We start from the raw sequence: 21778 nt of genomic DNA on the forward strand, positions 1-21778 counted from the left end.
TGAAATATGTATGTTTATATTTGTATCTACCTCCTTCCTGGGACCGGTTTCCTTTGCTGCAGGAACACCCCTGCTTTCCTGTGGGCACACAGCTGCAGGTGTCTATCTGTCTGTCTCTGTCGCATCCATCAGCACACTTTAGTTTCATGTTTAGGAGCCGAGGTCTAGAGAAGTTAATGACTTGTAAATTGCTCTCCAGCGAAGAGCTAGAAATAGAATGCAAGAAGGATTCCTGAGCGCTTACTTGCACGGAGATACAATGATGGAGATATCAGCCCTAAGGTGGGGAGCTGAAATAGTGGTTTTCTTCATATTCCTGGACAGCCACTCTGTGGTGCAGTAACATTCCTAACAAGGGTGCCAGGCCTCCGAACAAAATCAGGTGTTGGTCTGAGACAATGTCTTCTGCCCAGTCTCACTGGATGACTCTTGTCACCTTTTTTCCCTGCCCTCCATCCAGGTAATTTTCTGATGTGACGGCTGAGACATGAGATCTTCAGCCTCCAGGCTCTCCAGTTTTTCGTCGAGAGATTCACTATGGAATCGGTGAGTGGTCTCTAGCCCATCCTGTCCAGAAAACCCAGCCTGGGAAATGCCAAGGGATTCTTTTTGGGGGTTGAAATGCAAAATTTGATCAAATGCAAGTGCTAGAATCTGACAGAGACCATCCACCAAATCTCTGGCATTTTGTAGAGCTGTAGACTTTTCAAAGTGTTTTCTATCACATTATCTATTGCCTTTATTTAGAAGGAAAGTTGTCTGGTTGGTGGTGCCAGAAAGAAGTCAGGAATAGCAACAATGACACCATGAACAGTAATAGGTGCTATAGGAGTCAACTGTGTATTAGATTCTTGAAAAACATTATTTCATTTAATTCACCCAACAATCCTGCCAGGTAGGAATTACTGCATTCATTTTACAGATAAAGAACTCACCCAGCTGGATTTGACATCAGTTTTCCCTGACTCCATGACCCTTGCCTTTTTGCTCTATGCCATGTTGCCTCTTGCTAGAGGTGTGATTTACCCCATTTTGCAGCTGGGAATATTGAGACTGGGTATAGGGGCATATGATGGAGAGTCTAGGGATTCTGACCTCAGGGGGTGGGAGGTTTGTGTTAGAGGATAATAAAAATTTAGATTGGACAGGAAGAGCCGTGAACAGCTGGGCAGAGAAAGCTGTGTTTCCAAGGAGTTAGCTTGGTGAGGTGGAAAGAATGTGGGTACTGCACAGAGTTGTTGATTGAATCCTAGCCCTGGCTCTGACTTGCTGTGTGATCTCGGATAAGTCACTGATATTCTCTGTTTCTTCTCTTTTCTTATATATGAAAGAAGGGTAATAAATATTTATGTTTCAGAATTTTTGTGCAAGTTAAAAAAATGTATACAGTGAAGTATCTCGCATAAAGTAGAGACATAGAGCATTGTAATTATTTTATGAATAATATTTAAGATGTGGGGGGAGGAGGGATGGGTATATATAGACCTAATGGGTGCAGTGAGCACCGTCTGGGGGTTGGATACACTTGAAGCTCTGACTCGGGTGGGGCAAAGGCAATATAGGTAACCTAAACATTTGTACTCCCGTAATATGCTGAAATAAAAAAAAAATTTTTAATTAAAAAATAATATTTAAGATGAAAATAGTTTTTAAGGATGATTAGACAAGCAAAAGTGTCCTGTAAGGGTGGGGGAGGAGAGAGGCTGGTGGAAATGAGGCTAACCTGAGAAGCTTTTGATGTGACGTAGACATGAGGTTTCAAGGAACTGTTACCTCCTTCCAAGGTAAATGAGGCTTTACATGTTTATTTTTGTAGTTTATCTATTACAGGATTACCCAAAATCATGTTTTATTTTATTTCATTCATTTCTTTTTTAAGTCAAGAGTATATCACAAAGTAGCATTAGTTTTGCAGGTGTCTTTTTACGTGATATTAATTATAAATGCAGGAACTCTCTGCATTATTAGAATCAGGTTTGGCTTTGAATGATATAATATCTAAAAGAACATTGGCTTAAAGAAATATATTTCTCTCTTACCTAAAAGTTCAACACAAATGGTACAGAGATGCTACAGCAATCTGTGGAATACCCAGGCTTTTTCTCTCATTTCTCTGCCATGTGGGCCTCCATTCCCAAGGTCACCTCATGGCCCCATTCTAGCTGTGTCTGCTCCAGCCATCACATCTAGCAGCAGGAGGAAGGAACAAGAAAAAGAAAGGCAGGTCTCTATCCTTTAAGGATGCTTCCTGGAAGTTGTACCTACCACTTCTACTTATATTCTATTGGCCAAAATTTAGTCCTCTGGCTATACTTTGTTTCAAAAAAGGCTGGGAAATGTAATCTTTATTCTGTAAGACTATGTGTTTGCCAAATAGAGAGTTGTTATTATAGACGAAGAAGAGAACAGATATTGGAGGACAAATCTTTCTTTGCCATGCTAATAGTTATTGAGAGATTCTACTGAGAAGATAGGTTTTGTGGCCAGATTGCTGGAGTTAGAATTCTGGATCCATGGCTCCATAGTTATATAACCTTTGAAAAGCTACTTAACCTCTCTCTGCCTCAGCTTCGTCCTATTCTCTCTTATTTTATGCCACCTCATAAGGGTTCTTTTGAGTATTAGTTAGGGTAAAGCACTTGGAATAGTGCCTGGCACATAGTGAGTGCTATATAAGTTTTAGCTATTATTGCTATACTACTTCTATTACTACTTCTACTATGACTACTACTACTTCTATTACTATGATTGCTACTTTTACTGTTTCCACTACTGCTGCTTCTACTATTATTACTGCATCCACTAATATTACTACTACTGCTTCTAGTATTACTACTACTTCTACTACTACTTCTGCTGATCCGACTGCTATTACTGCTATATCCCCATAGTTTTTAAATTTTATACTCATAGTATGGTAAGTATTGTTTTCCCCAGTTTGGAGGTAAGAGTCAGAGAGGACAGGTCATATGTCAGATGCCATGGTTTACCCTGGGTGGGCAGGGAATAGTGACTGGATGGGAGCATGAGGTGGGCTGCTGAGGTTCTACTGATACTCTGTTTCCTGATCTGGATGCTGGTTTCATGGGTGTAAAAATTCCTTGACTGATATGCTGTGACACTGACAATTTTATGTATTTATCTTATACTTCAAGGAAAACGTGTACCCCCATAATATCCTGAAATTAAAAAAAAAATGAAAACACATCATGCAGCTGGACAGTGGTAGAGCATGCGTGAAACCTATACCTGCCTGATTCCAGAGCCCACATTCTTAACTGCAACATAAGGCCAGCACCTTTATTTATATTTATTAATTAGTTCATTCATCTAACTTGTCTTGATCGATTGCTTATTACTTATGTGCCAGGAACTAGGCTTAGGTTGCCTGGGATACACAGGTGCATGCAGTAGACACGGTCCTGCCCTCATGCCGCTTCCTGTCTAGAAGAAAAGGAATGGGGCAAATCCCATTCAGATTGACAGCTACCAGGTTAGGTTCGGTGTGGGACAATGTCCCGGGGCCACAAGAGGAGCATGTGAGCTAACCTAGCCACACATGCTTGAATCTGCTAAAATAACATAGATGTCCATCCCAACCAACTCCTTTGAAGGAGGAAAAGATCCCACATCAGTGGGCCAGCTAACCAAAGGAGAGCTACATCAAGAAACATAAAGCAGTTCCCTCTGTCCCCTGCTAGCCAGCACTAAGAAGGGGTCAGCTTTTCTTTTCTTGTTTGCCACTGTCACAGTTGTGAACCCACCTGGTATTCCATGGAGTGGGCAAGTGCTAGAGCTTGTGAGTTGAGCAGAAGAGAAGGAAACCACAGGAGTAGAGACTTTCTACGCGTATCAAGACCATGAGTCCAGGGACCTCTTATTTAAAACAAATATGTGAATGAATGAATGAATAAAATTACAACCCACAGCAATGCAGTTGTCATCCCTAGGAAAGCTCGATGCCAGGGGAATAAAGAACGAGATGTTTCCCTTTTTTTTTTTTTTTTTACCCCATATACTATCAGAAAGGCAAGGGCACAGCAAATGGAAGCTGAATTGAATTCTGAGCTTGCAGTAGAAATCAGTTAGCCTATTTTCAGGAGTTTTCTCCATACGTAGAAATGAAGTGACCTAAACTTCAGAGCCTCCCAAGCCAAGCCCATGAAAAACCTCTGTGACTCCCTATCCCCTTTTTTGCCTTTCCAAATGTCAAGCAGATGCCCTGTCATTATCATGCCGCCGGCTGTCAGCCCAAATTGAATTTCCCTGAGCCCAGCTGATGTCCCTTTTTGGCCGCAGGGCAGGGGTCAGGAATGCTTGCTGCACATGGACAGGAAACGTGTCCCTGGAGCTGAACACAGAAGCGTGACCTCTCAACTCTGCATTTCTAACATAGTTGAAAGGGTTAGGAAGCCTCATGATTTCTGGATGTAAAAGAAAAAGAAATGTGTTTCAGAAAAACAGTATTCAAGTTCTACTGTGAAAGCCCTTTCAGTATAATTGAGGCCGTTTGAAATTCAGCTGGTTATTTCACAGCATTGTCCATTTCTCAGTAAGATACATAAAGGAAGGAAGGTTCTGCTTAAACTGAGAATTAGGAAATTATGATCCTGGTCTTGTCTCCCTCCTTCCCTTCATTTTTCCCTTCCCTCCTTTAAAATTTATTAAGCAGCTCCCATGTGCCAGGCCCTGTGCTAACTCCTGGAGAAATAAATGAATAAGACTCATCGCAAAGCCTTCTTGAGCTTATCATTTACTGATTTTTAAAAAATGTATTCATTCTACAAATGTTTATTGAGTACCTAATTTGTTCAAGTCCCTTAGCAGAGATAAAATAGATGGTTTCCCTTCTTCCTGAGTTTATACTTCATTTTTTTCACTTGTTCCCTCAATAAAAACTTTCTGAGCACCTACCATGTGCCAGGGACTGTGCCAGCTGCTGGAGGACCGAGGTGAACAAAACAGCTTCTGCTTTGATGGAGCTAAAGGATTAGACAATGTTCTGTTAGTTTCCTAGGGCTGCTGTAGCAAAGTACCACAAACTTAGTAGTTTCAAACAACAGAAATTTATTGTCTCACAGTTCTGGAGGTTAGAAGTTTGAAATCAAGGTGTGGATAGAGTCATGCTCCCCTAAAACTTGTAGGGGAGAATCCTGCCTTGCCTCCTCCTAGCATCTGGTGTTTGCCAGCAATCTGTGATGTTCCTTGGCTTGCAGCCTCACCAGCCAGTCTCTGCCTCGGTTGTCTCGTGGCATTCTCCCTCCTCCTCTCTTAAAAGGACACCGGTCATACTGGATCAGGGGACTGCCTTGCTCTCATATGACTTCCTCTTAATTTTACATCTTAATTACATGTGCAAAGACCTGATTTTCTAGTAAGGTTACATTCATGGACACCAGGGGCTAGGACTTCCACTTTTGTGGGGTGGACACAATTTGACCCATTACAAACATATATGATGATATAAAGCACCCACAGTGCCTGGGGTGTGATGGGCCCTGAGTATGTGTTATTGCCTTCCCCTTCTTTCCGTTTTTTCTCCGCATAGAAAGGGTAAGCACCTAGAGGGCAGGAACTCTGTGTTACTCTGAGTGAGTGCTTCCAGATGTCTCGCCAGGGAAGTGAGATGGATGTTTTCCTTGTGCTTTGGCAGGGACATTCTTATGTGGTCCCCAGTTGATGAGGAAGGCTCTTTTTGTTGCTCTCATTAGATTTTGTTTCTTAGGCTGGTTGGTAAAGGAGTCATGGGGAGAGAATACCTTGATCAGAAAGCCCGGCCTGGTGATTAAAACTGCAGGTTTCTCTCCTGGTTCTGCTGTTTGCTGGTTGTGTAAGCCTGGCTACATTTCCTCCCCTCTCTGCCTCCAGGCATCTCATCTAGACCTACCCCCAGGGGTCTTTGTGAGGACCAGCTGGGATCAAATACAGTTTTCAAAAGAGTACCTGGCCGATAGTAAATGTTTGGTGCCTGCTCCTGGGAATATTCCAAGACATATAACACTGTCCTAGGAGAGGGACTTGCCAGGCTTATTCACATCCCCTTAGTAAAGACTCTTGTGGCTGGGCATGGTGGCTCACGCCTGTAATCCCAGCACTTTGGGAGGCCAAGGCAGGAGTTCAAGGCTGCAGTGAGCTATGACTAGGCTACTGTACTCCAGCCTGGATGACAGAGCAAGATCCTGTCTCTTAAAAAAAAAAAAAAAAAGACTCTTGTTTACTGTTCAGCACCATTCACTACCAGAACATTTCTCCATAATTTTCCTAAGGAAAGTTTTTCAGAAAAATAGAAAACACCCCTCCCATAAAGGTGTTCATTGCAGCATCATTTAAAATGGTAAATAGTTGAAATAGTTGCAAAAAAGGTAAAAACCTGCCCTACAATGAGCAATGAGTTAACAAATTAGGGACAAAACAATGAAAAACAGATTAAGGTAAAATAATGAAAAACAATGCAGCCATTAAAAAGGAGAGGCTTATTTTTAAAGTTATAATAATGCTCATGATATAACTGTCCTGTTAAAAAAAAAAAAAAGAAAGTTTTATTTTTGAGGAAGTGCCTGAATTTCTCCATGCCTCAGCTTCCTTGTCTATACAATGTGCCCAATAACAGTACTCTCCTGCATAGGATTGTTTTGAGAATTAAATGGGATAACACATATGAAGCACATGAGTGGCACCTGGCACATAGTAGGTGCTCACTAAGTGCCAATCATTATTGTTATTATTCATCATAAAGTCTAAATCATGTGCAAAATATTCATAGAAAACGACTGGGGCCAGGCACAGTGGCTCATGCGTGTAATCCCAGCACTTTGGGAGGATGAGGTGGGAGGATTGTTTGAGCCCAGGAGTTCAAGACCAGCCTGAGCAACATATTGAGACCCTGTATCTACAAAAAATTTTAAAAATTAGCTGGGTGTGGTGGCATGTGCCTATAGTCCCAGCTATTCAGGAGGCTGAGGCAGGAGGATTGCTTGAGCCCAGAAGCTTAAGGTTGCAGTGACCTGTGATTGTGCCACCGTACTCCACCCTGGGCGACAGAGTGAGACCCTGTCTCAAAAAAAAAAAAAAGTCTGCAAACCATATGAGAAGATCGGACAAGCAGCTGAATGAAGTGGAATATAAGCGAACTCTGGCTCCCCTGCACAACTCTGTAAAAATAAATTTCCCCTTGACTCTTCCCCTAAACATGGAGTCAGAACCCCCAGGGTGAAGCCTTTCTCCCTGGAAAGGTTCTGGTGATCAGCTATATGGGGGACCATGGGTCAGGACCGAAGTGGTTCCTATTCAAGAGAACCAAGAGGATTCCTCTGGCCTGGGGTTGTCACAGAAACTCCCTCTAAAGAGGTGAGATGACAGGTCAGCCTTGTGACAATGCCTGTGTCTCATCTTGGCATCAACCTCCTTCTGCCCCCACACCTGCCCAAGGTGTGGCAGGATAGATTCAGAACCAACGTTTTTCCAAAGCCACGAGGACTGTTATATTTTCTCTGGTTGATAATAATGGATACTTTTTATTTTTTTTAAATTTTATTTTAAAATGTTTTAATTGTGGGCCAAGCATGGTGGCTCATGCCTATAATCCCAGCACTTTGGGAGGCCAAAGTGGGAGGGTCACTTGAGGCCAGGGGTTTGAGACCAGCCTGGGGAACATAGTGAGACCCTGTCTCTAAAAGAAAGAAAAGGTTTTAATTATGATGAAATACACATAACATAAAAATTACCATCTTAACTATTTTTAAGTGTACAGTTCAGTGGCATTAAGTACATTCACATTGTTGTGCAACCGTCACTACCATATATCTCCAGAATTCTTTTCATCTTGCAAAACTGAAATTCTGTACCAATTAAATGACGACTCCCCTTTCCCCCTCTGCTCAGTCCCTGGCAACCACCATTCTTTATGAATTTGACTACTCTCGGTACCTCATATAAATGGAATCATATAATATTTGTCCTCTTAGGATTGGCTTGTTTAATTTAGCATAATATTCTCAAGTGTCATTCCTATTGTAGCATGTGTCAGAATTTCCTTCCTTTTTAAGGCTGAATAATATTCACTTGTATGTATATACCACATTTTGTTTATCCATTTATCCATGATGGACACCTGAGTGCTCCTACCTTTTGGTTATTATGAATAATGCTGCTATAAATAATGGGTGTACAAATATCTCTTCAAGACCCTGCTTCCAGTTTGGGGGGTATATACCCAGAGTGGAATTGCTGGATCATGTAGTAATTCCATGTTTAATTTTCTGAGGGACTGTCATACTATTTTCCATAGAGGCTGCACCAATTTACATTCCCACCAATATAATACACAAGGATTCCTATTTCTCCATGACCTCAACAACACTTGTTATTTTGTTTTTGTGATTGTAGACATCCTAATAAGTATTAATATGAATGCTTTGAGTGGGTGAATGCTTTTAGCAGGGACATTTCATGGTCAGCTTTGTATTTCGTTTATGTTCTGTGGCCCAATTAAACAATTCCCAAGCATTTATTTAAGCCCTAGGCACTGAGAATACAGAATACTAAATAATACATGCATGTTCCTGCCTTCAAGGCCCTCAGAGTGTGTCAGGGGAAATAGATATCTAAACAGGTAATTTTAGTCCAATATGGTAAACGTAATAATATATTGTTAGGTAGCGTATTATACCTTGGATACAGTTGAAAATAGTGAGAAATATTGACTGAGTTTAGTGTCTTGGGGTAAAACATATGAAGTCCATCATTGAAATGGACTGAGAGTCCTGGAATGTTTAGGCTGGAAGGGACTTTTCAGCACTTTCCAATAGAACTTTCTATGATGATGAAATGTTCCATGTCTGTGGTGTCTACTAACCACATATTGTTGTTGAGTCCTTAAAATGTGCCTAGTACAACTGAATTTTTAAAGTTAATTTAATTTTAGTAAATTGCCATTTAAATTGAAATTAGTCATAGGTAGCGGCTACTGTGTAGGACAGGGATATGACAGCGCTCATCTTTACCTGGTTCTCAATGAGTATGCATGTGAGTCACCTGGGGAACGGGGTGAAAAGCGGATTCCCAGGCTCTCCCTCCAGTGTTTCTGATTCCTTAAGTAGTAGTAGGGTCAGGAATCTGTATTTTAACAGCCACCACAGGTGATCCTGATACAGGTGCAGTTTAAGAAACAGTGAATTTTGTGGTTTTCAAACTTTTGTATCCTAGAATGTTTTCTTCAAATGAAAGCCTAAGAAAGAGCTCAGGGTGTAGAACAGATGAGAGCAAAGCTGTTCTGGTTTAGGTAGGGCTGGGCCCCAGAGCTCCCTACACGTGAGGGGACCACGCTCTACCCTCCCCAGGAGAGGAACTGGGGTTTCTTGTAGCACAATTTGTGCAGCCCTCGTCTGGCACAACCTCATCACTTTTTTCATCTTAAATCCTGTGAAATGCAAAATAAGGTTTGGTTTTCTAATAACTATAAGCATGCCAGAGCCAATTAAAAACCCACAATTACCTCTGGAAGTGCAAGTTGAAGCAGAAGTTCAGTTAGTGCATTAGTTGGCCATTTTTTCCCCTTGCGCTGGTCTTGAAGCAGCTATCTCAGCACCACATAGCGGAATTGCAGAATAGTGATTAAGAGCGCGGGGCTGTCTGATGGATGTGAGTGCTGGTTCTACCCTAGATCTTCCTGGGTGGTCCTAGGCAAGTTTGCTCACCTGTAAAATGAGTGTAACAAATATCTACTACCTGACATAATACATGTAAAACCTAGCACTTAGCACTTAATATTAATTATTATAGCAACAACAATAATAGCTAACACTTAACTTTCTCTCTTCTAAGCACTTGCTATTTATTAACTCATTTAATCCTAACAGCAACCTTGTGAGTAGATAGGATTGTTATTTCTGTTGTAAAGACAAACTGAAGCTCATAGAGGTCTGGAAACTTGTTTAAGGCCACGTTGCTAGTGAATGGCAGAGGTGACACTCATTCAGGTGCAGGAAGTCTGGTCCTGGAGCCTGCAATTTTCACTTTTACTCACCATTTTATTATATTATCCCTGGGCTCTAAGGAAAGTGTCTTAAGATGAGCATACCTCCCCCAGGTCCCCAGCCCTTTCTACAGCTCAAAGCTTCTGAATTAATCTACAAGTCAACTCAGCTTCCAGGAAACATTTGACCCAGCTGACCACTCCCTCCCTCTAAAATCACTGTTTTCTTTTGGCTTCTTTTGGCACCAGGCCTGCTTGGATTTCTTCTTAAGACGCTGCTCTCTCAGTCTCTGGGTAGGGCACCTCTTGCTCCAGCTAACCTCGAAATGTTTTTGGAAGATGTCTGTATGTATGCTGTCTCCTTCCAAATTATAGCTCCAGCTGAATTGAGTTTCAGTTTTGATTATCTCAAATGCCTAATTAATATCTCCATTTGGAAGTCTAGCAGGCCCCTCAAACTTAATATGTCCAACATGGCTTATTCTCACTCCTCCCACATGAGATCATGCTGTGTCCCTGCTTAAACCCACAGTGATCCCAAAGGCCCCTGCCCATTTTCCTTAGAATGAAATTCAGATTTCTTACCATGGCCCACAAAGGCCAGCGTGATCTAGCCCCTGCCTCCCTCTGCACCCTCCTCTGCACCCACCCCATTTCCTCAAGAGGCTTCACTGGCCTCCTTTCTGTCCTCCCACTCAACAAGTGCTCTCTCATCTCAACACTCTGCTTCATGTTGTTTGTTCGCCATCAGGGTCTGGGCCCTGCACCTTCTGTCCCCACTCCCCTGGTCTTCATGTCCTGGAATATCAGCTTAAATGCTGTTTCCTCCGGTAGGTCTTCCTCGCCACCCTTATTCCCTCAGGCTGCTTCCTATATGTCTTCTTCCTAGCACTGGTAACACTCTGCAATTATTTGTTCCCTTGTGTGTGTCTGCCACCCCCACCAGAACATAAGCTCCCAGTGGACCACAACAGTGATGGCTGGTTATCCACTAATGTTACTCCGGTGCCTGGCTCAGAGCCTGGCACACAGTAGGTGTTCAATAACATGTGTTGTTGAAATCACATCAGTGGCCCCTGCTATGTTAGTCATGAACATAAACTGCCAATTCTGGTCCTATTACTTGTAGAATCCTTTCATGGACCAGATAGTTCTCAGATGTGTATATGAGTGGTTGAAAACTAGATGTGACCTGGTCTTTTTGATGGGCCTTGGTCTCCGTTTTCTCATTTCTCCTTCCTGGGTCATCCAAATGCTGGGACTTACTGAGATACTCTTAGGGAAAACAGTAGCCTTGGATACCCGATCCATATTAAAGTTGATTTGATCTTGGTTTAAAATGGAAACTATGAACTAATACATTTTAAAGATTTGAGTACAGAACAATTTTCTGTTTTGTTTTTTTTTTTTTTAAAGAATGAAACGTGGAACACTTTGTGTGAGTTACTGTAGTGCCATAAGCTCCTGAAAGAGGTTCTCTGCAAATATTTGGGGTTTGGTGCTCGTAAACAGCTACACAGGTTTTCCTAAGCATTGATAACCATGGCAGCCCTTCCAAAGTGAAAATGTGCTTGTAAGCTGAAGAGCAGAGTGGTTGTTTTTGGCTGAGCCACAGAGCTGAAAAGGGAGGTTTACCGAGTTACTGCAGACAGGTCATTAGCACGACTGGCTGCAGCGAGCTCCACTGCAACTCTTCATTGCTTCTGCCTTTTCATCAGCAGCAAGATAATTGACTGTTAGACTCCTGAGCCACAGGGGCTGAGGTGAGTCCGCTTCTAGCTGCTTCTGCAGGACGAGGTACGGTTGTCAGAAGTTCCCAAACATTAATAGTGTGCGTTTGTTAAGAGGAGATTAGGAATGGAGTTTTCACCGGTAAAGCAACGAGTAGTGATTGTGTCTACAGGGTGCAAGGTGCAGTACTCAGTGCTGTGTTGGGGTGTGTCAGCCCAGGCCTCTGAGTTCCCTCATGCCCCACTCCATTGTCCTCAAGATGGGGTGTGGGAGTGGGAGCAGGCAGAGCTCAGGGCTGTGGGTCAGGTTATAAGGGACTGTGTTACCTACATGTGTCAGCACAATTGTAGTTTTGAGTGATGGACACCCTACGCAGGTCAGCTTAAGCAGTAAAGAGATTTACTTGCTCACACAAGAGGAGTCCACGGGTAAAACCTGGCCCCAGAAATGAATGACTGGATTCAAAGATTTGGTCTCTCTCTTCTCTCTGTGTCACCACTGACTCTTTGCCCCCATGTCTCGTGCTGTCCCCTGTGCTGGCTTTATTCTCAGGTTCTCCATGTGTGGCTTCCAGAAGTACCTGACCTACTGGTTCCAGTTTAACAACCCCAGCAGATAGCTAGCGTTCCTTCCCAGAAGTTCTTGCAAGATCTCTGAGTCGATTCCCATGGGTCCAACTTGGGCCACTTGCCCAGCCCTGTACCAATCACAGTGGTGGACAAGGTCATGGAATATACTGATTGGACAGGCCTGTGTCATACGATCCTGATCATCCTCAGGATTAGGGGAGAGGCTGAAGATCAGCGCCATAGGAACCAAAGGAAGGGTGGCCTCTCCAGCGGGAACTTGGAGTGCAGTCGCCAGAAGAGGGGTCCTGGGGAAGCAAAAACACAAATGCCCACTCTACTAACCAAGTAACTGGAAGTAGGGAGAGCCAGTAGCACAAGCTCAAATCAGCATTCTTAAGGGAGTGTACAAGAGTAGCTGTTCAGAGAGTGACGTCAGCAACATGGTGGTCTAGGAGGCTCCTGACTCCCGCCACCCACAGAGGCTCCAAATAAACATCGGTTCACCGATCAGCTCCCTCTAACAGTCAGAGACCCACAGGACAACTGAGAAAACATCCACATCTAAATGGTAGGAAACGCTGAGTTACACTCAGGCATGCCCCTGCCCTGGGCACTGTGCCATAAAAATCAGGAAAGGAATCCCCAACACCCAGCATCTCCCTGTGGAGAGGAGGGTTTGGACCTCACATGTACTGTCCTAATGCTAAGGTTCCCTACAGTTTGGCTCTTAATTCAGCAACTCTGGGAGCTGAAGGGATTAGGCACACATGAGTCCATGTTCTGCTTTGGCTCTTTTAAATGAACATCAAACACACCTCCATCAGCCAGCAACATCCCTGCTGACTCTGGAATTGCTCCAGGCCATGTCTGTGTGATAGGAGACCGGGATGTTGCCCATCCCCTACTTGTAGCTCCTTTGTTCAGCTCATCCCATTGAATCAAAGACAGAATTTGGTCCTTGAGCCCTACCTTTAACTGCCAGCCTCCTCTGCAATGTGGGCCCAGGTCTCTGCCCCGTCATGATGGGCCCCCTCTCCCTGAGAGCAGCCTCTAGCCCAGCAGGCCAGGAGTTTGATGGGATAAACTGCAGGTGCAAGGTAGGGAGGCAGGAGGAAACAGGAGCAGGGCAACCGCCAGGGCTGCTGGAGTGAGCGCAGTGAGCACCTAGGAGGCCTTTTCGTGGCTCTTGGTCCTCGGAGAAGTATAAACCCGCACTGTCTGCCTGATGCTACTTCCCTGCATCTCTGCCAAGTGCCTCTCCTTGTCTGCATTTCAGCCAGCCTAGAGTTCTGTTGGCTCCTTAAAGAACTCTTTGCTTTCCAGTACCTGAGGCATTCTTGGGGCCTTCCCAGATACTGCCCCCTGGCAAGGACGCTGTTGGTGGCTAGCTTCCTCATTATATGCACCTCCATAGAGCTTTATGCAGCTCCTCAGGGTGTGTGTACACGTGTACCTGTGGCACCATTTTGCTTTTATATGTGTTCAGTCTCTGTCCTTCTCTAAATTATAAGCTTCAGGAGAGTGGGAATCGTCTCAGTCTTGCTCACCACTGTGCATGGCTTTGAGGACAGGGCCTGGCACATAGTAGGCACTCAGTAAATGTTTGTTGAATGAATGAATGACCAGGCAGTGGGGAGCCATTGAGGGTTGTGTGACAGGGTGACACAGAGTTCCCCTTGCCCAGAGTTCCCGAGATAGTAAGAGGCACAGTCCTCTCTGAAGCCCACCTCTTCTGACTCCCAATGTCCTGCTTTCTGCCCCCTGCCCAGCAGTGGGGTTCTCTGAGAAGGAGGAGGGGGGAGGTAACAGTTATAACACAGAAGGAGTGCTTGTCTGCAGACCAGGTCATAAATTACATAGTTATGTTGACAGCTTTGATGTTGCACCTGAGAAGTTGTAATTGGCCCTTCCTTCAAGCAGGTTGTGCCTCTTGCATGGAGGGGAAATGTGTGTTTGTTTTAACCAGAGAAGCCCTTCCCTGATGGTAACTTGAGGTCATCCATCTCACCTCAGAGGGTCCCATCTTGTTTGAGGCTCTAATTGCCCTTAGGTTGCCATCATCTCATTTGGTCATAAAGACAACCTGGAGCCAAGCAAAGGTGGGATGTTGACCTGCTGCATCATTAACACGTTTAGGGGACTCTGACTTCCCCCACACAGGGGTTTGCACGAGAGTTCAGGTGAGTGTGACCTGTGTCACAAAGGGCAGTCTTCACGGTGAGCTATATAGGAAGGACAGGTAGCCAGCTCTGGAAAGGAGCTGGGATACCTGGGTCCGTCTTATGGCACCCAGATGGCCAGGGAGACCGGGGCAAGTCCTTTTACCTCTCTGGGAGAAATGGGATAGTACTGTCTTGTAGGAGTTGGACACCTTCCAGTGGCAAGCAGTGGGAAAGAAAGAGAATCCAAGGCTAGGGCTGGCTTCAGGCCCTGCTGGATCCAGGATGCCACTGGGGTTGTCAGGCCTTGGTCCTTCCTTCTGTTATGATACTACATATGTAAACATTAAGAAGCTCCCCTGTCTAGACCCCATTTCCTCATATGGGGGTAATATTATCATTGATCCCACACTTGGGATCATCTGCAGTGAGGATGAAATAAGTCAGTGAGGGAGGACTTAGCACTGTGCCTGGCCATGGGGGTCCTTTGGGCCCTGCCATCCCCTCTACTGGCTTCATTCTCAGCCAGGCTTTCTCCCCTTCTTGGTCCCTGGTGGTTCAGGGCTTACAGCATCCTGGCTTCCAGTCCACCCTGAAGAGTTTCTCTTTCTCAAAAAAGGTCTGGGATGTGGACATGAGTCTCAGGCTCTCTGGGTGCAGGCATATGCTACCAGCCAGGAAGCACCCCTCTCAGTGGCTGGAGCTTGGGGAGTCCCTTGAGGGGAGAGGTCTGAGAAGTGAGCATTCTGCCTGCCAGGTTGGGCAAGAATGGAGTGGGGACCAGAGTGAAGGCAAGATGTTACTTATAGGTGGGAGATCGAATAAAGAGCCTTGCAAGCCCTTGTTTTGAGAGAGGGGGATACAAGTGAAGAAGGAAGGCAATTAATGTGTGTCGGCCACTTATGACATGCTCTTCTGTGCCTTGTGTCTTTGCACATTCTGTTCCCTCTGCCAGGAATCCCTGTACGTGCCCATTCATCCTCTGAAGATGCCTTTCCTCTGTGACGCTCTCTCTGGCTAAAGTAGCTACTGCCTCTTCCCTCCAGCCTCATTTCCTTATCATTAGTTGTTTTTTCGTTTTTGAACAAGCATCTATTGGGTGACAGCACTGTGTGCTGGGAATACAAATGAGAATACATCATAGTGCCTGTGTCACAATTAGTTTGATCCTTCCCCTCTACCCTGTTTCTCCTTTTTCAGAGCAGTTACTTGTTTATTCATTTATTCAACAAATCTATATTAAGCACCTTCCATCTTGCCAGGCATTGCTCTAGAAGCTGGGGATACAGTGGATGGTAGGCGAGAATAAAATGAATAAACAGTATTAATGAACAAGATAATTTCTGGTGGTGTGTAATTTAAGAAAACACACAAGGATAAAAGCGAGAATAAGAGATTGAAGGTGGGGTGGGAGGATGGTGGTGAGGAAGGAGGGACTCCAAGGAGGAACAAGGAATAAGCATGCAGAGGTCTGGGTGCAGGGTGTCCCAGGTGAGGGGGAACAGCACGTGCAAAGGCCCTGCGGCAGGTACATTCTAGAAATGAGAACAAACAGGTCTGTGGTATGGCAAGGAAGGACGAAGGTTTAGGAAGTGAAGTCAGGGAGGTGGGCAGCAGTCGGGTCATGTAAGGCCTTGAGACCATGCAGGGGGATTAGATTTTATTCTAAGCATCTTGGGAAGCCACTGTTGCCGTTCTGGGTCTCCTTGGAGTATGCAATCCTCACTGGTGCTTGAACACTGCATCATCTAATATGGTAGCCATGAGCCACAGGTGGCTGCCGAGGACTTGAAATATGCCTTGTTCAAATTGAGACGTCCTGTACGTATAAAATATACCAGCTTTCAAAGACTGTGTAAAAGAAAAGGATGCAGACTATCTCATTAATAATTTTTCAATTGATTACAGGTTGAAATGATTAATATTTTAGGTATATTGGGTTAAAAAATGACATATATTATTAAAATTAATTTCCTCTATTTCTTTTTACTTTTTTTCCTATGGCTACTGACAATTTGAAACTGCAAGTATGGCTTGTGCTGGGTTATCAGCACTGCCCTACTTTTACCTGCCTGGGCTATAGTTACCTCTTGTCCCTGCTTCTCCTCAAGGATGGTGACTGCATCTGGTTGGTGGAGTCCTCAGTGCCCCCCCGCACCCCTTTGGTTGCACACCCTGGGTGGCTGCTCCCGAGGGCTTTCTCTGGCATGCCCGGCGGCACGCAGGTGAGGTCAGCAGTGCTGGGAGTTAACGCCCCGGGAGTGGAGCAGCTCTTAGCCAAGGAATACCAGTAGTTGTTCTCCAGCTTCCTGTTCCTCAGGTGTACAACCCTGAGGTGTGTTCTCTAGCATCTCCCTTCAATGGTAGCCTGCTCTTTAAAGGACCCAGTATTGGCTTCCTTCCTGCCCCTGTCTTATTTCCCTATTCGTCTACCTGGGGTCGTTTCCTACCTAAACTGCTTGCACTCAGACCCTTGTGTCAGGCTGTGCTTCTGGGGGAACCTCAAGCCTGAGACCCGGGGTGCCCAACACACAGGTGCTCAATAGGAGGAGGAGAAGGAGCATCCCTCCAGCACATCGCCAGGTGTGGGCTGGCTGCCTGCTCTTGGGGGTGGGAGTGGGGTGAGGTGGCAGGGGAATCCCAGTCAGTCTCCACCACCTCTGGACCTCTGAGTCTGAGAACAGGGAGCAGGGACACACGGAGTGTGTCAGGCTCAGGGTGTGGTGTCTGGCAGGTCCCTGGTGTCAAGTGTCACCAGTTGCCACACCCAGAGGGACAGTTGAATCAGCAGCTGAGTCAGTGAGGGCACAGCCACCCCACTGAGCACTGTCCTCTTGTGTCACTCTGACAGGAGGGAACAGGGAGTGTCTCACGGCAGGAATGGGGTGGGAAGTAAACTAGAGTGTCCAGCATGTACAGCGAAGTACAGTGTTTATGGGCACAGTGTCTTTTTTCTGACACCACTTATGACCCCACATGTGTGGGTTTTTTCCACACCAAGCAATTCTCCAATTTTCCTACACCAACTGGGTATCCAACAATTCAAGTTAATTCTGCCCTAACTCCTTGGAGCCAGTGTAGACCCCATAGACTAAGGACATAGTCCCACTTCAGATGCCAGTCACAAGTTCAGGGGCTGCCTGTATTTCTGACCAACCGGCCATAAATTCAGGGGTTTCCACAACCCCCTTCTCAAGTTTGATGATTTGCTAGAACTCACAAAACTCAGGAAAGCACTTTGCTTACTATTACTGGTTTATTATAAAGGATACAACTCAGGAACAGCCAAATGGAAGCGATACACACAGGGCAAGGTTAGGGGAAGGGTGGTGGTACAAGTTTCCATGCTCTCACGGGACATGCCACCTTCCCAGCACATCATTGTGCTCACCAGCCTGGAAGCTCTTTGAGCCCCATCCCTGCAATTCAGTGATTTTTACAGAGGTTTCATCATACAGGCATGATTGATTAAGTCATTGGCCATTGGTGACTGGACTCTGTCTCCAGCCCCTCTCTCTTCCCCAGAGGTCTTTCTGGCCATCCCGAAGCTGTTTAGCTTCCCCAGGAGTCATTTCATTAGCGTAGAAAAGACACTCTTATCACTGTAGAGACTACAAAGGTTTTACCAGTTCTGTGCTAGGAACCAAGGACCAAATATATCTTTTATTATATCACAATGGGGCATAGTGTTAATGAGATCAGGTGAGAAAATGTGTTGAAATCCCTAAACAGATCTTGCTGTCTAGAACTGCTAGTGTGCATGCATTCATTCAACAGACATATGCAAGGCACCTACTGTGCGCTTACGTTGTACCTAGGGCAGGCCCAACATTGCAGCCAGACTGAATCTTCTCAACATCAAACCTGTTTGTGTCCACTGCTTAGAAGCTCTCCCTTGTTTCTAGAGCAAAGACCAAACTCTTTGGCATGATATCAAGGCCTATCCCTGGCCACCCCTGCCTATCTCTGTGGCCTCAGCTCCAATCCCTCCCGGGGTGCATCCTTTATTCTCATTGTACTCAGTTGTTTGCAGTCTCCCACTTCTGATGTGTCAATCCTCCCTGCACTTGTACCTGCTGCACAAATGCCTGGAACATGCTTTGCCAGCCATCCAGCTAGCTAACCTCCTTCAGGAGGTAGCTCAGCCTCACCTCCTCTGTGTGGTCCTTCCTGATTTCCTCTTCACCATTGCTCGGTCCCTTCCTGTATATCCCCCGTGCTTATTTCTTCTAGCACTTCTGTTATTCAATAGATACATACTGGGCACTTATCTGTTGAAGGAACTGCACAGTTAACTGTGTGTAAGAAGTGCTGCTAAACTTTTGTACCCCCACAACATGCTGAAATAATAAAAAAAAAAAGAAGAGGTGCTGCTGGTATCTGTCAGCACTGATGCACCCTACTTGTATTATCTCATTGAATCCTCTTGGCCTTAGTGGGCACTAGTATCAACCCCATTTTTCAGAGGTGCAAACTGAGGATTATAGAGATTAACAGAGATAGGAAGTAGTTGAGTCAAGATGCTCATCCCAAGCAGTCAGACTCCAGACTCTTGTGCCTCGCTGGGAAACTTGTCTGTTCTTGTTCTGCACTATACTGTAATGGTCTGTTTACATGCTGCCTCCCTGTATCAGTCCAGGTCCCAGTAGGAAACAGATGGCACATTCAGAATAGGATGATCTGAGGAGAGTCTAATGCAGGAGAAGTGTGGGCAGGGGGTAGGGAAACCAGAAGGGATAGTGGGGCATCCCAGGCTCCTCTGAAGTTCTGAAGGGGTGAAGGAGGGATGCCTCTCGGAAGTGGCGAGGGCCCTCAGATGGCCACTGAGAGGGTTAGACCCTGGACAGGAGGGCAAACATCCTCTTCTCGAATATTCTTCTTCCTCCAGTTGCATTTTAGCACGTCCCATTGCCTGAACCAACGGGAAGCCAGAGGGCCAAGAAGCCCTGAAATGTGTCTGGAGCAGATCAGGGAAGGGTACCGAGCGAGCCTGGTGGGCCACCTGAGCACTCTAGTTGGCCACAGACTCCTGGAGAGCTCGGGCTCTGCCTTACTCCTGTTTTACACCTGCAGCCTCTTGCACGGAAGCCAGCAGACAGGAGGTGCCTAGGCACAGTGCGTGTCCCATGAACAAACAATGAGGGACTGATATTTAGTAAAAAGACTCCTTCTGCAATGTCTGCTTGTTGATCTCACATGGGCTCGGGAATTCTAAGCGTGGATGCGTCTGTCTGTCTGTTTATGCTATTTGTGAGGTTTGTGATGGGGAAGATGATGGCAAAATCCCTCTAACTCTCAGGAGATCCAATTCTTTTTGGTAGCTCTCAGAAAACTTTTCACACCTCTTGCCCCCTTTGCAACTTGGATGTGAAAACGTAAAACAGGACTTTTTATTTTTTATATCTAATTAGCAAGTAAATGCAGCACTGATTTCTCACCAGCTGCATGCGGCCACAATTACTGAGATAACCGGGCCTAGTCCTTTAGCCTTTGCCTGAATTCCTCAGATAAAAGAAGGAAAAGCAGACCCAGTGCAGAGTCCACTGGGGCCTGGCTGTGTGGACCCGGCAGGGTGTGCTGGCACTCAGGGTGGAGCGCCCAGCCCAACTTGTGGCCACATCTCCACGCCCTGTGGTTAGCGGGCCCTCGCTGTGCTTCTAAATTGAAATCTTCAGAAGAAGAGCTCCCAGCCAGAGAGAGACAGGGAGAGAAACAACCTGAATTATTGTAATATGTGCATCAGAGAGCCCACGTTTGCTGGATTGAAAGACTGGAAAGGAAAACTCTAATTCCAAATGATTATAATTTTTTTTTCAATTTGTCTATGGTGTGTCAATGTGTGTTTGTGTCTCTGAAGAGGCAGAGGTGGAGGTATATTATCTCCCCACTCCAAGGACATCAGATCGAGTGGAGATGTATGTCTTCCCGCTTGTTATTTGTTTCTCAGGTACATCAGGAAAGGTGCAGCTATAGACAGCTTGGCTTTGAAATCACACAGACCTACTTGTTAGGACATGGGCAAAGTATTTAATCCTCTGTGTGCCTCAGTTTCCTCATGTATAAAGTGGGGATCATCTTACATCCCTCTCAGGATGGTGTGAGAATTAAAGGATATAGAACAGAGGTGAGCTCTGAGTGCAGGTAAGTGGGCAGTCATGGGAGCTCCCTTCCTTGGCCCTCCTATTTTTTGATGGTGAGACTTCACTTGCCTACATTTTCTATTATACCGTTCAAAATCCTCTCCATTGAAACTAGAGGGAGGAGACCTCATTTCCTTCCCTCCCTTCTTCCCTCGCTGCCTGCCTGCCTGCCTGCCTTCCTTCGTTCCTTCCTTCCTTCCTTCCTCCTTCTCTCCCTCTCTCCCTCCCTCCCTCATTATTTTTCTTCTTCCTCTTCTGCTTCCCCACCCACAGACCCCTTGGGCCTCTCTTCTCACCTCTCCAGTGTCTCCCTCTCCAGGGTCTATTCCTGCAGTGGCCAATTAAATATTAACCAGGGGAGGGTGCATTATGGCCTCAGGACCAGAGGATCCAAGGGTTTAGAGCCCTGAGACTAAACACAAGTCAATAACCATAAACCATCCATGACATTGGCCTAGATCCTTTCCGGTTGTGGGTTCCCAGGTGCCCACTAGGGAGGGCAGCTAAGGAGCCCAAGGCTGAGCCCCGCAATGTGGAACAGTTAGGAAACGGGGGCAGTAAACATGCAAGTAGGGGAGAAAAGGCAGCCCATGGTGAGTTCAGTTAGTCTAAGATCCCAGTGCTGACTCTGCTAAGGGGACGATCCCTGGAGGGGGACCTCAAATGATTCTTTATGGTGGAAGTCTCTTTCACATTTTGCCTTGAAGGTAGTCCTGGATGCCTTGTGGATGGAGGCTCTGTGAACAGTTACACCACTATCCTTAAGGGGTAAATCACTGTGGGTCTATTATCTTCTCTGTGTGAAAAGAAGCCAGATGCATTTGGCCCCTGCTCTTTTCCAGGGCCAGGAGGGTGGGCACCTCTCAAGGAAGCCAGGCACTGTGGGTACTGGTTAGGACTCAGACTTGGTCAGCCTGACTTTGACATCTGTGCTGCTTCCCCATCAGAAACCAAGTGATGATGAAGCCAATTCTCTGAGTGGGGCAACACTTCCAGTTTATTAAAGTCAACAGGTATATAAGCTTGTTAAAATGCAATTATGTGAAATAATATAGCCATACTAGACCAGAAGCTTGACCCCAACTAAATGCCTTTTTGCATTCTGAAGAGGAGACTGCATTACCTCAGAGTGTGATTCCAAAACTTTGCCGTTTTAGAAATAGGTAAGTATGTCGTTGGTAATAGGAAGATCTGGCTTTTAAGAAC

General features: G+C 45.4%; 1 protein-coding gene across 3 annotated transcripts in view; it reads left to right on the plus strand.

The window, feature by feature from the left end:
- The window catches only part of ASAP1 (ArfGAP with SH3 domain, ankyrin repeat and PH domain 1), a 335586-nt gene that overhangs the window by 34186 nt on the left and 279622 nt on the right, over window positions 1–21778 (plus strand). For all 3 annotated transcript variants that reach the window (XM_045561537.1, XM_045561534.1, XM_045561535.1), the window contains one exon: window positions 461–546. In XM_045561537.1, the coding sequence (XP_045417493.1) occupies window positions 488–546 (59 nt within the window). In that variant the 5' untranslated portion in view covers window positions 461–487. Of the gene's footprint in view, window positions 1–460; window positions 547–21778 lie in introns of those variants that run through there.

This window comes from Lemur catta, chromosome 9 (assembly GCF_020740605.2).
Source record: "Lemur catta isolate mLemCat1 chromosome 9, mLemCat1.pri, whole genome shotgun sequence".
NCBI lineage: Eukaryota > Metazoa > Chordata > Mammalia > Primates > Lemuridae > Lemur > Lemur catta.